At 37.4% G+C, this 14,923-nt stretch overlaps 3 protein-coding genes across 3 annotated transcripts in view; all 3 read right to left on the reverse strand.

The window, feature by feature from the left end:
- The window catches only part of ntn5 (netrin 5), a 23,487-nt gene extending 22,707 nt beyond the window's left edge, over positions 1-780 (reverse strand). The window contains exon 1 of the mRNA XM_084712179.1: positions 607-780. The gene's annotated coding sequence lies outside the window, so the exon portion shown is untranslated. The remainder of the gene's footprint in view (positions 1-606) is intronic.
- On the reverse strand, positions 636-10,605 carry LOC146305686 (zona pellucida sperm-binding protein 3-like). Its single transcript, XM_084713126.1, has 8 exons — positions 9,882-10,605; positions 9,658-9,773; positions 8,739-8,842; positions 8,257-8,431; positions 7,939-8,056; positions 7,765-7,847; positions 7,534-7,643; positions 636-718 (listed from the first exon to the last, which is right to left on the reverse strand). Exons 1-8 carry the CDS (start codon positions 10,296-10,298, stop codon positions 636-638), a joined length of 1,206 nt encoding a protein of 401 aa, XP_084569252.1. The 5' UTR covers positions 10,299-10,605.
- Positions 10,606-10,630: 25 nt separating this feature from the next.
- cnpy4 (canopy FGF signaling regulator 4) lies at positions 10,631-13,476 on the reverse strand. Its single transcript, XM_084711966.1, has 6 exons — positions 13,280-13,476; positions 12,991-13,117; positions 12,100-12,196; positions 11,757-11,879; positions 11,272-11,389; positions 10,631-10,986 (listed from the first exon to the last, which is right to left on the reverse strand). Exons 1-6 carry the CDS (start codon positions 13,362-13,364, stop codon positions 10,853-10,855), a joined length of 684 nt encoding a protein of 227 aa, XP_084568092.1. The 5' UTR covers positions 13,365-13,476; the 3' UTR covers positions 10,631-10,852.
- Between the last annotated feature and the right edge of the window lie 1,447 nt (positions 13,477-14,923).

Below are 14,923 nucleotides of genomic sequence, written 5' to 3' on the forward strand. Positions count from 1 at the left end.
AAACCTTTTGTTTAAAAAAAAGTTATTAAAATTAAAGAGATATAAGAAATGTATGTATGAGAGTTGAGAGGTATAAAAAAAATGTAGTAGTTTTTTAAAGTAAAATGGTCATCGTTTGGATTCATGCATGAGTTGTAGGGAAAATGTATAAAACATAAAGCAGAAAGCCCATCCAGCTGTGGTTTAACAAGTTTACGCACTAATATTAGTCAAATACAGTACCCTAAACGTAAATAACCAAATACTTATGCTTTTAAAAATATAGATATAATAAAAAAACAAATTCTGATACACGCCTTGTGGCTGCATTTCTAAGGGTAAGTTGAGCAGCGATGTCGAAGAAAATACACACTGTTTGGGAAATTATTAGATAACTTAGACCAGAAAACTTAATGCGGTGATGAATACTTATCTGATGCAATTTTTAAGCTACATTTTGTAAATAAATTTCCTTGAATTTCTGCCTTTTCTTTGCCGTCTGTGACACAGTTACAAGATCACTCTCTCTTTACGCGCGACTTCAGCAGAAGTAAAACCTCACAAACACCTCGAAGATCACAGGGTGAAGCCAGGAAACATCGTGAAAGAGGAAGAAATAAATCTCACCATGTGCCTCCCACTGACTGTCCTTCTCCTTACTTCTCCTGCTCCTGCGGTCCCTCCTGATCATTAAAGAGAAGCGCAGCAAGTGTCCGGACATCCAGCAGCTCCAGCGCGTCTGCAGAGGAGCGCAGCAGGAGACAGACCTGCCGAGAGGGGGCAACACACCGGGTACTGCTGCTGCTGCAGGAGGAGGAGGAGGAGGAGGAGGAGGAAGAGGAGGAGGAGGGAGATAAATTAACGGGATCAGCTGGGAGGTGCGTCTCTCTCTTCTTATAGTAACTGATGTGAGCCAAGATAGTGCTCCCACCTCAGAGGAGTCACATCCTGCTTGACGCACAGCGGCACCTCTGACAGAAGTGGCTCACTTTGCAAAATGCATCAATCAAAATCAATCAAACTGACTGATAACCTGTTATAGTTTGTTTGTTTGTTTGTTGGTTGGTTGATTTTAGATTTTAAATGTTTTGGATGATCTTATATTTATGCCTCGTCTTCTCTTGTCATCATAACCCGCCGTTATTTTTTTCTGATGGATCTTTTTGTCCATAAATGACTCAATAATGCATGATTTTCACGTAATGTTGGCTGTACAGAAAAAAAACTCAATTTAGTAGTGGGAAATACTTTTACTCAAGCACTATAATTAAATAGATTAAAATAAATTAAATTTGAGCTACCATTGTATGGATGGATTCAAGTGCTCATGTTAATGTGCATTTTCCCTTTTTAAATAAAATACACACAAACTACCCGACCAGATAAAATTACCCCCACTGCATCAAAATACAATATTAAACTACTGCTTTCATATTAAAGCATTATGTTAAGTTAAGAGTTAAGTTAAGAAGCTTTATTGTCATTGCAAGGGGTACAATGAAATTTCGTTTGGCAACATCTCTTGTACCAGCTACAATGTCATGGTCATAAAATATAATATAATGTAATATAAATAGTAAAAAATAAGTAAGTAAAATAAAATAAGGTGCAGTTAGAATATTTACAATCAAGAGTGCAAGATACATTAGTAATAATACTATCACATAATTATTTTGCCAAATTAGTGCTGATTTTATTGATACTTCCCATGTGCATTTTAATATCATCTGTCTTTGGAAAGAGATCCGTCCTCTCTGACTCTCCCTGAGGTTTCTTCCATTTCTTTCCCTGTGAAAGTTTTTTTTTTTTATGGAGTTTTTCCTCACTTGTTGGAGGGTGTACAGGACAGGAGGTGTTGCACACTGTGCAGACTGTAAATCCCCCTGAGGCAACTTGTGATCTGTGAAGTTGGGCTGCATGAATAAAACTTGACCTGGTAATATTTCTGTACTTGTTACTGTAGTTTTTACAAGATATCTATAAATATGTTTAATGTAATTTCAAATTATAAGCACCCTTTTTTTTGTTAAATATTTGACTGATGAACAATAAAAGTTATAGTAGGGGAAGACAGCAGCACCACAATTATAACCAATTTATGATTCAAAAGTAATTTATGAATCATTTGGGGCATGGAGGTACATGACTCCAGCTTGTTCTCATAGAGCCCCACCCTTGTTAAACCAGCGAGAAGAGCCCAGACAGAAACATAACCACAAAAATCTCTCGACTGAAATAACCAAAACTGTTCTGACTTTGGCAGAAAGTCTTGTGGTCTTGCCCATAAAACGAGGCTACTTGAAGAAATTGGTGTTCAGGGGCTTGAAGTAAAGGATCTGAATGCTCCTTCCAGCACCGGTAACACAACCTGTTCTGGGTAACACATTACAGCCGCTTGTTGGCAAGATGAGTATCATAATTTATCTGAAAATAGACCATTTTACTGTATTTGTTGTTACAAGCTCTGCAGAAAATGTCAACACACTTGAGGTGGAAAAAGTTCCTGAAACAGGTTGATCTACTTTTAGAGACAAGTGGAATTTTTTACAACTTTCAGGGCACTTTTTCCCTCTTTAAAAGAAAAGTAGAATTTTAATACACAATTAAACATTTCATGGCTTGTTAAAGACATTTTTTTTAAACTGTGCAGATCCTCCAGCTTCAGGTTTTATTGACACTGGCAGGGCAAATTGAGGACGCAGAGGAAAGCCAGTTGCAAAAGTCTTATCTTGTATCGTCCGTGCAGGCAAAGATCCCACTTCTCCAGTTTGCTCCAATTATCCCTCTGTGGAATAGGAAAAATGGTTGAAGTTAATTGGCTGGAGTGGATCGTTCTCAGATGTGAACCAAAACTGATACAGATGGAAATATAAGAAAGAGAATCGAGGAGGAGGAGGAGGAGGGTGGAAGGAGGGGAGGGAGGGAGAGAGGGAAGACGCTTGATTGGAGAGGAGGAAACTTTCCCAGAGAAAGCCATAAAACTGATTGATGACTTCCCTCGAGGAATGTTTCCCCAGGTGTGCTTTGTGTGTATGTGTGTCTGAGCGCGTGTGTTGCAGTGCAGTTAAGAAATGCTATCCTTGGACGCAGGACAAGTGCAATAAAGCAAATTGAGGGGTGAAATAGCACGTTTATGCGTCAATATTGCACTTTGGCAGCATAAACACAAAGACACAAGAGATTTCAGAGAGCTGAGAGGGAGGTGGGACTGAACTGGTACAATTTAGTGAACAATTTAAATAACAAAATGCCGAGTGATAACAGAAACCATCCCTAAAAATGATATAATAAAATGTTTAACTGCTTAGCAAAACACCTCAGGTGGTCCTTGACAGGTGCCCTGCTGCCAAAGTTCACACCCTGCAGCTACGAGTGTGCTGAGAGACGCAAATCATAATAAACAAAATACCATGAAGGTGTAATTATAAGAGTCAACATTAAGCCACCGTGACAGAATAAGAACAGATTTCTCAATACTTGGGCGTCTGTTTGATGGATGAGCTGTGCTTTTAAATATTTAAAGTGTTACAGCATGGTATTGTACTTTGGTTTAATAATCAGATGATCTGAAGATAATATCTTTATGTATAAATTATATTTATTAGTATCGACGGTGTCAATTATTGGAACAAAGAAAGAACCTTAAAAAAAACCTTAAATGCATCCTTTGGTAACACAGCTGGGATGATGTACTATCCTCTGTTGATATGAATTATGGCTGTAGCACATTTACAAGTGGAATTAACCCTGTCAGGGAAAGATTCTGGCAAAGGTCAGAGGAAATACAAGAGGAAAAGTTATCTTTATGCTGCTGCGGTGAAAATATGTGGAGAATGATGAAGAACAGAGATTCAGCATTAAGGAAAGCAGTGAAATACAGACGGGATGCAGAGACGTTGATTTATAAAGCCTTGAGAATGAAAGTTATTCAAGAACGGAATCTTATTTTTATCTCAATAAAACTGAGGATAAGGTTTGATTTGAGTATATGGACAGAGATCTTTAAGTTCTCATTATACAGCCAAGTTAGCCATAATGAATATGCAACATCTGGTTACAGTTTAAACATAAAGGGATATAAATACGTTGTTAGGTTTAAGGAAAAGATCACTATCAACAATTTGCGTACATGTACACAGATCTATATATTATATTTCACATATTTCGCTGGTCACAGGGAAGAATTTTGAATATTTGTTGATGACACCGTTGTAAATACATGTGCAGATACAGCTGAGTTTGCATCTGTAAAGCTAACAGTGATGGAAAGGATTACAAAGTAGTAATATGGAGTAAAGCTAAGTCGGCGAGGTGGTTTGATGGGACTTTTGCTGCCTGTTCATGTGAAGACCCCATTTGAACGCCTGAGGAAAATGCTGATCCTCCCAACGGCCTGATCTTTTCATTATGCCGTTGCATTTCCTGCATCATCTCGCCTTGATAAATTATTAGCCTCAGTGGCTACTAAATGCTGACAGTTTTGGTGTCCATGTTGCTGTTAGCTAGCAGCTGTATTCTTATGTTTCAAGCACAGGGTATCGTGTGTGCAACTTCCCGTGTCATAACCACAAGCTCATTTGATGGCAGCACCAAACACAGGAGACGGCAGTTTCTTTCTGGTTTCCAACCGACAGACAGTCACTGTTCCCTATCTTTAACCAAGTTCCTATTATTGAAACCATGACAAGTAATTTGAACCCAAACCACAATGTTTTCCTAAACCAAACCATTGTTTTTTTGCCATAATTCTAAATCTAAATCTTAACTTTTATAATTATGGGTAAAAAGCTAATTCAGTATCATCATCACAGGATGCAGAAGAACAAAAATGGTTTCTTACATTATATTCAAATATATATTTTTTTATGTAAAAGTATATTCTCCTCTGTTACATTGTTGTTGTACTACAGCTTTAACAATTAGGATAAATAAATTACTGTAATGATTTTACTTCAGGACATCAAAGTTCAGAGGTTGTAAGAGGATCCTCTATTAACTTGGAGAGGTGTCTCACATGTCCTGTCCCTGAAACTGACAGGACCGCCCCCTTCGTCTCAGTAGATCTTCAAGGAGATTATGTTCCCTCCCCTCTGACCTTCTCCAGTGTATACAGCAATATGGAGAGGAAGGAAATGATGGACAGACTTTGGACATGAACTGTCCTGGACCTTGCAACAGGCTTCTCATTATCAACTTCAGATGATCACCTCTTGACACGGAAATTTAGCACAAAATAGGGCGGGACAAAGTATTTGCTGGCTGGTAACTATGATGATTTGTTTTTGTTTTAATGCAACAAGAGAGACACTAACTTTGACTGAAGGCTTTGGCTCTGAAACGTGGTTGGCAAAAAAGCAGAGTGGAAAATTATCCTGGTTGCCATGAATCTAAATGCAGTGTTTTTGTTTTTCCAGCTTTCCCTCACTTTGTGTCTCTGAGCGTTGACAGGTGCTGGATGAGGAGCAGATTGTTGTTCTGCGGTGAAGGAAAACTCAACAGTAAACCGCAAGTTAACCTGCTGCACTTAAAGTAAAATGTCCAAAAAGGGGTTTATCTTCTGCTTAAGATAAAATAACAACACCTTTTCCTCAGAGGGGAACAAGTAGATGACAAATAACTTGTAGCAGGCTAGAAAAACAGAAGAGTTGCATCAATTTAAATAAGATTATTCGAGTTTAGCACTAGGTTTAGGCAGCTATTTTAAAAGTTAAACCTCCTCAAGTGTAGGTTCAGCATTCAGGCTTTAAAACTTGATCCTTGTTGGTGCGACCCAGCCTCAAAGGGTCTAAAACTTTTGTTAGCTAAGAGCAACAGCACCTCTGTGCACATAACATGTAAGCTTTTTCCTGTTATCCAACTTCACAAACTAAGTGATTGCACAACAATCAAAGCACTACTTTACTTTTCGTTCTTACTTAGTTATCTGAATGCAAAAACATTCCTAGATCCTTTGGTTTTACAGTTCAGTGAGAAACAAATTGGAGGGAATGCAGCTTGTCCAATAACAGGAAACGAAACCTTGTACAAAGAGAAGCTTCCACAAGGCTAAAATCACCACTGTCAACACTCAATGACCTGCCTGAGTAACAGGATAAAAATATGTGTTTTAGCATCAAAAGAATTTGCATGTAATACGTTTCAAAAAAGCAGTGATGACAGATGTTGATAGTTAAAGTTTGATCATGCAAGGTTGGAAAATAAACCACAAATGGAAGAAATAATTGACTTAGTGGTTACAAATTCATCCCGTTTGACTGATCTCACCAGCCAGGTTGTGACTACAAAAACAAAGCGAGGCTAAAATGCATCCAGCAAAGATGAAAGCTTCTATGACACATCAATTAGTCTGCAGACAAAGAGCATTTGTTGTTCACGTCCCTTTTTTTTATATCCAGGAACCCACATTAACCATCTGAGAAAACAGGCTCAAAAACGCACAAGAACGCCTCCAAAACAGGAGTTTCACTTTTGGTGATTTATCAGTTACAATTACACCTGGAAAATATTCATATATTGATTATTAGATACAGATCTGATTGTGCACATGTTCTAACATTCAGTTGAGTCTCACTATACTGTATATACAATGTAGAAAACACATTGATGCTTCAGGTGCACTTGCAAGTTTAGTCTGCAAATACAACATAAAAGGTCAAAGTTCCAGAAACATCTGGAGCATAAGGAATCAAACTTACGTGTTTTGGCTCAGAGCATCATCAGATTCAAAACTTTACACAGAGTCTGTGTCCTGTGTCTCTTCTCCATGGTCTATAGTGCTGGCACGCAGTTTTATTTCCAAAAAAAAAATCTGTTTTAAGATCAACAAAAATAAAACACAACACTTCAGTTTTTCTCCCATTTTTCATGGGTTGAAGTAAAAGATCTCAGACTTTTTCTATGCGGAAAAATTATTTATTTCTCTCAATTTTTTGTTCCCAAAATTGTCAAAAATGACAACAGACACCTGTGCAATAATCATGCTGTTTGAAAAAGTAGAAGTGCTGACTAACTTTAATAATTAGAAGGAAATAAACTTTGTGTGTGAAAAGAAGAAAACTTATTAAAATGGGAGCAAAAAAGTGTTGCATTTAAATTTTTGTTTGAGTGTGTTACTTAATTTTTTTTGTACATATATTTTTAATATTTTGATTTTATTTGCCTCATTGCAGACCTTAAAAGTTTTAATCCTGGTTCAAGCTCATAAAACACTTTATAACTGTTGAAAAATGCTGAATGTATAAATGAAATTCATTATTGTAATCTGCACATAAAAACAAAAGATGTGAGACTACATGACATTTTTCTTACAGGTCACAGAAGCTTAAACACATTTTTATTAAACTCAATCACTGAAGTACAGATGTTTTTTCCCTCTGCAGTCAGCTTTCAGGGGAGAAATATGATTGGACCCAACCTGGTTTCTTTGTGCAGCTCTGGAAGGACAGAAAATCTGAGTTAATTTTATACTTAATTTATGTACACACACACACACACACACACAGTATTCAGTACTAAACAAAGCTTGACTAGTACAGATTGTATTAGATGAAGCACCAGTTTGTCTTTGCTTTGTTTTGCTCCTCACTGCCCTCTTGTGGTTGGACTTGACGCTGCTGCTGCTGCAGCTCTCACAGACACGGTCATCACCATCCACTGACCTCCACCTGATGATGGATAAAAGATATTTGTGTCACATGTTTTTGTGACTAAATACAAAGTTTATTATGTGTATTGTTGCACAGAAAAAAGAAGAGAAGATAAAGCAGAAGTTATGATGAAACCGACCTTCCATTGATAAAAGAACAAGCTCTTCTCACTGGATCCTTGTTTGAGATGGGCTCTGCTTCCAGGTAGCATGTTACATAAATCTACAGGAGACAGTTAAACACACGCTGAGGCGGTTTTCTTTAGACTGCTGATATAATTTTATGCATTGAAACATGTGAAATGAGAACTGACAGTGTGTCTGTGGTCCTGGTGGAAGAGGAAAGGTTGGAGCTGAATCTGGAGGAGCTGATCCTGCACTCTGGGCAGGAAACAGGAACTGGAGCCAGGCAGCTGGGAGTCTGCAAAACATCTGGCAAGAACAGACACATCCTTATCAGATCTAACTTCTTACATCAGTAATCTGGACGCATTTTTATAATAACAGGATACTTAAAGTGGAAGGATTTAAACCGGCAATGGGGGCCACTAAAATGAGTTCAAAGTCAGTAATTTTGATTTTTAAAATTAATTAGAGGAACCACTGTAGACGTTAAAAATGTGAGGGCTCACCCCTGGTGGTCTATGAAGGGGTATCTGGGGTAAGAATTGACATCATGGGTCAGAGTCGCCACACAGCTGTTTATATACAGACGAAGAGGACGATGACGATGATCCACAGAGGCCTCAATGTTGACCGTTTCACCCAGGAAGTAAACAGATGACTTTCTGTCACTGCTCCAGTCATCTGAAGGGTGATGAAACACAGCATACAAATATTTATTAAGTTTAATGGGTCATTCGGGGAAATGTTGCAATTATTTTTGGCAAAATGCATTAAGAAATTCATCTCTTTTAACTTAAATTTAGTCTGTTAAATTTGCTTTTTTGAGGCAGAGCTGTAAATAAAAGGAATGAGGTCTTGCATTTGGATATTATGGGTAAGAAATGTTTTTTAGTTTGGTTAGATTCATGACTAATCAGTAATCTTATGGCTATACTGCTTGCTTATTAACACCTGCCACATTCTTTTATTTTATATGTATGAAACTCACCTGTCATGAGCCGGAGCTGGAAGTCCAGGTTGAGATGTGTTGACTGGGTGGAGATCAGGGGAGTCCAGGTTGGTTTCAGGGCTCTGCTGCTCACTGCGTACCTCCTGAAAGGTGGAGGGATTTCAAACAGGCAACATAATCACATGAGTCAGTATTTCCATTCCAGAAACTAGTGAGAAACAGGAAGAAAAGTAGTAATGTATAGTAGAAATTCTGCAAAGTGTGGTTACTTTGCTCCATTACTTTAAAGGTCTAATATGCAGCAGTTAACACCTTGCAGATTGTAAACACCTTGTCTCACAGTCCCCTTCCGAGTGTGTGGGACATACAGTGGCCGTGACACCTGTGCAAAATACAAAAGGCTCATTCTGGAGCTGGTTTGTCTGTTCTGGTTTACTGTAAAATCATGGAGGAGGACCTGTGCCATAAAACAGCTCATTCTGAGGTGATGAAAACACAGCAATTCTTATTTTTCAGATGATTATACACCAATTAAACCCCGTCCTTCATATTCTGCTGATAAATCCCTGTAAATCGGAAACACTGGACCTTTACAGGATTGTAATGTCCTGTGATCTTGGACCCATCACTTATATTAAAATCACTTTAAGAGGGTATTTCTTTTGTCGTAAATACAGATATGAGGAAACTATTTCAATGTTCAAAGAGTCATCTGAGTTTTGTTTTATAATAGATTAAAAATATGGGAATCTATCTTTTAAGGCTGAAAATTAAAGTTTTACACTTATTTCTTTGTTTTATACAGTATATTCAGTGTTCTCTCTCTTCTATCTCCAAAAAATACAAAAAACTTGTACCTTTGGTTTTGAAAATTTAAAGTTTGCCTGCTGTTCTACCCATTACCCTCAGCATCAGCAACATATATTAAGCTCTAGAGATGCTCTGAGAGTAAATGTACCTTCTATATTGACACTGGACTGGAACAGCAGCTCTTATTGGCACAATATCTCCAGGTGATGATGGAGGAGGAGAGTAGAGCAGCAGGTTGCTGTACAGCAAAGCACTCTGGGTAAACTACACATAACAGCATTATCAAAATGAAACCACTAGATGGCAGCATTAAGCAGCAACATTAGTTTACTGTACAGACATTATATTTTGATTATTAAGAGCCTCACTGACCATCACTTCAGTCCCACAGTCAGTCAGAGGAGCTCTGATGATGAACTCTCCGCCTTCAGACACTCCGGCTGTGCAGTGATGTTGTTTGGCAGCACTGACAGGTCCAAGTCTCAAGTGTTTGGGCTCCACAAGCCAGCCGGGGTTAAACAGATGAGCTTTCATCACAACCTCGATGCTGTCCTCGTGACATTTCACCTCAAACATCTTCACCCCGTGATCATCAGGGCGAGAGTTCGGTTTGTCTGTCTGATTCAAAAATTTCCCTTCGAGAGCGGCCAGTTCAGAGAAAGACAGAAAAAGAGGTTTGGTTAGATACGTGTAGCATCGAATTGTCTCTAATTCGGACAGAATATAAAGAGAAACTGTAAAATAGAGAGGAATAAGAGTCTTCATGGTGTTGCATTGATGTTTCTTCATGTGGCTGTGAACAGGAGCACACCTGAGACTAATAATCCTTAATGAGCGAACTGCAACATGATGACTGGCTTCAATTCATTCAATCATTCAAAAAGCATCCAAAAGTGTTATAAAAAGGATTTTATTCACAATGAAAAAACTGTACATATTGCATTTAAAGGCTGCAAACTTGGGTAAAAAATACTGTTATGTACCATAATGTTGGAGTAAGGAGAGAGGTAACAGTTTACACATAAAATCACACTTAAAAGGTCTCTAATATTCATGTAAGAGACTTCAAACCGTAATCCAAATAGCTGAGTGTTTAAAAAGTTCTCAAAAGACTGACATTCATATAAAAATAACAGGAGAAATTTATAGTGCTAAAGTTTGTAAAGCATCATTTCACACTATGATAACTCCCAGCATAAAGTAAAGTAAAGATTTGGCACCAGAGATAGAGTCACCGTATGTGACATGTAGCCAAAAGCTAAAACTGTCACAATACATCATTTCTTTGCAGTTTTCCCACCAAAAGCTAAGAACTCTGTAGTTTTCTCTTCACTAGTTTTTCCTCATAGTTCTCCAGCGTCATGTGTCTTCCCCTCCTCCTCCTCTTTGGCTCCCTCCTCTTCTGTCTTGTCACTTTCTGCCTCTTTGGCCCCTCCTTTTGTCCCCATGTCTCCTTTCCACACCTCCTTTATACATTCTGAAGTAGGGAGAGAAAACACACGCACATGTTTAAGGAGGTGAGCTACATGGTTTATTTTCTGCAGAGAGAAGAATGAGATGAACTTTGATGTTTAGATTTCAGTGAGTTTATATGCACATGTGAATTTGTTGATAAAACTTTTATCTACTGCCCTTTTAAAAGACTTTAGTATGACCATTTATTACTTTAAATTGTGGGATTGTGCTCTCATTCTATTTTTATTTGTTTATTGATTTCTTATGTCAAGAACTCATCTGCATCATATTTTTTTGGGACGTCTACCTTGCTCCGATGCCTTGAGGACGTGGTTCTGACAGAGGAACCTCTCCAGCCTCTGATCCTGATGATGGAAGTACCAGTCCTCCACAACCTCCTCATACTCCTCCAGCATCGTCTCACACTGAACAACACACACACATTCATGTGGTCAAAAGTAGGGACGTCACTATGTATGCTTCTAATGTTATGTAGTGATAACAAGGTTTTTCTGGTTTCTAGCATCTGTTGACTACAGAATGTTAGTAGCACAAATAAAAAAATCCCTCATGTGTTTTAACTAATTTATAACTTATAATAAATTATTAGTTTAGGTTATACTGAGGGTTGTAAAATAAACAAGTTGTGTACAAACTTCTGCACCTTCACTGCTACAGAGCTGATGCACCTGACAACATGTACATGAATAAATTAGCATGCAACCTTTTCAATTAAAACACTGAAAGGTTCGATTGTGTTTCAACATTTACAGCACACACATATTCTCTTACCTGTTTTTTCATGTCCGTCACCTCTACAGAGGGTTCGTCCCACAGCTCATACGGCAGACCCAAGTCCACTTTAACCCCTTTGCCGACCAGATTCTTAAGAGTCGTCATGGTCTGACTGGCGCCCTGCAATACGCAAACCAACAAGATGTCAGTATGCTACAAAAAAACTGACATGTCTGCACATGACAAAAGAAAAAATATTAGCAAGATTTTAAGGGGATACAAGTCTTTTAATGTGAAACATACTGTATGCACTAGATGGGAAACGTGCCACCTTTGAGCATTAAGCCATTGCATTGCAGTGTAATGCAGATGGGACCTTCAAAAAACAGATTAACTTCACCTTGGCGTATCGGAGGCTGCCAGGTCTTTCTGCATGGACATTATACTGCAGGATGCGATCACATATGTTGTCTACTGCCTCAGTCAGTCGAGTTTCCCTGTAAGCAGAGCATTTGGTTCAGAAGACAAGGTGTCCATCTTGACACACATTTTAAAAACAACAAACATAATATAAGTACTCAAGACTCTAAGGACTTAAAAATTGAGAAATAGCAATTTAAAAACACAAAATAACCATAAAAAAAATCTTTGCAATGTTGCTTCGACTTCATCTCAGTGATGACAACGTTGGGGCTATAAACTTGACTTTTTTAGAGATTAAACATAGAGCTCAGGTTTCTAATCATGAGGAATGCTAATCAACTTTTTCTTTTTGCCAAAATTGACAAAACAGAGGCAGTGATGTTACTTTGGAACGGCCTGCCACAGAAAATAAGAAACAATATCTTGAAATCCTTTCTAAAAACACACTAGATGGGCTTTATATAAATTACTGACTAGAATCACTGAGCACTGCATTTACTGCATGTTTACTGCATCCTGTTTGTAGTACCCTTTACCCCCATTGTTCATAACTTTTTGCAAACTTTGTACAAAATTTGCACAGACTTCTACGTAAAGTTAAGGTATATTCTTAATACTGTCTCTGTTTATTGGTGTGTATTAGTTATACCTGTTTACCTCAGTAATTACCTTTTATCTTTTATTATAATTGCTGTATTTTTGAGGCTGGGGGTGGATTTAATGCATGTAAAGCACTGTAACTTGTAAACTTTCAGAAAAGTGCTATACAGAGGATGAAGCTGATGATGATGATTATCATTTCAGAGAGCTCATCCAGCTCTCTTCTCTTCATAGTGAAGTGATATTCCCTCACAGACAGTGAACTTACGAGGTGTTGTATTTGATCTTTCTCTTCCTCTTGCCTGTGTCGAGCACTTCTCCAACCTCCAGCACTTCTTTGGAGCGACCAGTTTTCTCCAGAGCTTCCTGCAGCTCTACGGTCAGGAACTTACACACTGACAGACAGAAAAACCTTGTTAAAAACTAATCTGTATTTATGTCACTAACATGTCAGCAGCTCAGGCAGACACTCGAGCGCACAACAGCATATAAACACGCGCCATACAGCTGTTATAAAGTCACACAAACAGCTCGCTAATGTCACTTCTTCGTCCTACCTTCACATTTATTCGGCAGCCTCTCGTCTTCGTCCGCTGTAACAAAACTAAAGACACAAAATAAAACCAGTGCCAAAAGCTTCATTGTAACAGTTTGTCGTTAAACTTACAGAAAAAAATAAAAGTTTAATATCACAGCAGCCACATCGGCATTTCTAACAGCAAAGTGCAACTGCGCATGCGTCACGCGTTCGACCAGACAAGACTAGTAGATTTCCGGTGGTTGGATTTCAGGGAAGATTGTCGATAGAAGAAAACGTCGAACTTATTAGCACTTCATAAGAAGAGTTACTCAATAATTTACCGTTACCTTGTTTAAAATGCATTTTAAAAACATTTCTACATATTTTCCTCACCTTACCTTACACCTGTGCCTGTGAGTATCCTTTCACTATTAATATATTTTTTTATTTTCGAGTATATTTATTATATTTTTGAGTAGTGTTGCATAAACACGCACAAATAGACAAATTTACTGGCTTCAGATTAATTCTTGGGTATGGTCATGTATGAACGTATAAAGACAACAGAGCCTACATGTTTACATCGCCTATATGGATTTATTTCGAATATATAACTTTTTAGCTAATATATTATGTAAACTTATGCAGTAAAATATGTTAATATGAAACCGAATTATTTGTTTTCTACATATATAATATTTCTGTACTGTAGAAATGCATGTATCACTAATGTACACACTAATATATTCAACATTAAAATGTAATAATTATAAAAAACTTGGCCAACAATGACTAAATATCTAATATGTAGCCCACAGGGATAATGATCTTTTAAATGAAGCATATACAGCCCACAGCAGATATTCTCAGTTTGTTTGGCAAAATATTTGAAAATTAAATTATCTTGTCATCCAAGATGTTTCCTGTTACACAGAGGTAACGGACAGAGAGTGGCTTTATTGGGATATAAAGAATGGTATGCAAAAGTAATGTTTTGTTTGTTTGTTTTGAATAAAAGCAAGCAAAAAACTATATATAGTCCATATTTTGGGATATTTGTTAACAGTTACCTTACAGCCAGGGGGTCCTGACTCCAGGGTTGTAATTCATGTGCCGGTGGAATGCAATGGATGTTTAAAAAAACGGGTAATTATATTACTATTAATACATTTAAACATAAACTCTCCATCATATTTTATATGGGATGTTATTTGAAAGAGACTAAACTGATGGTGGCAATTTTTTTGACTTCATAAATAGAAATATATTAAATTCCACAACTGATTTTCATTTAGTTGGAGAAGGGTTTTGCACATCTTAATGCTTAATTTCTGACAGATAAGATAAAACACGGTTAAAATTGCCTTTCTGATTCCAACCCAATTTTCAAGGCCATCCAATAAAAAGCAAATCAATTTTACTATAAGGTTTTGATTGTGCCTTTTACTTTTATTCACATGTTGTCATATCAACAGCTTTCCATGATGTTAAATTTGTCTTTTTGTCCCTGGATGTGCTACTAAAAACAATCTAATTGAAAAAATACTCATTATTTTATCAGTGTCTTAATATTAATTCTAGTAGCTGTTGTATTATTATTTTTGCCTTGCTAGTTTATCAGCATTTAGATAGATCATAAGGAAGGGGGGATAATTATCTTGATATTTGGCAGTGAGGTGGT

This window comes from Lutjanus erythropterus, chromosome 23, assembly GCF_056507025.1.
Source record: "Lutjanus erythropterus isolate fLutEry1 chromosome 23, fLutEry1.hap2, whole genome shotgun sequence".
Lineage (NCBI taxonomy): Eukaryota > Metazoa > Chordata > Actinopteri > Lutjaniformes > Lutjanidae > Lutjanus > Lutjanus erythropterus.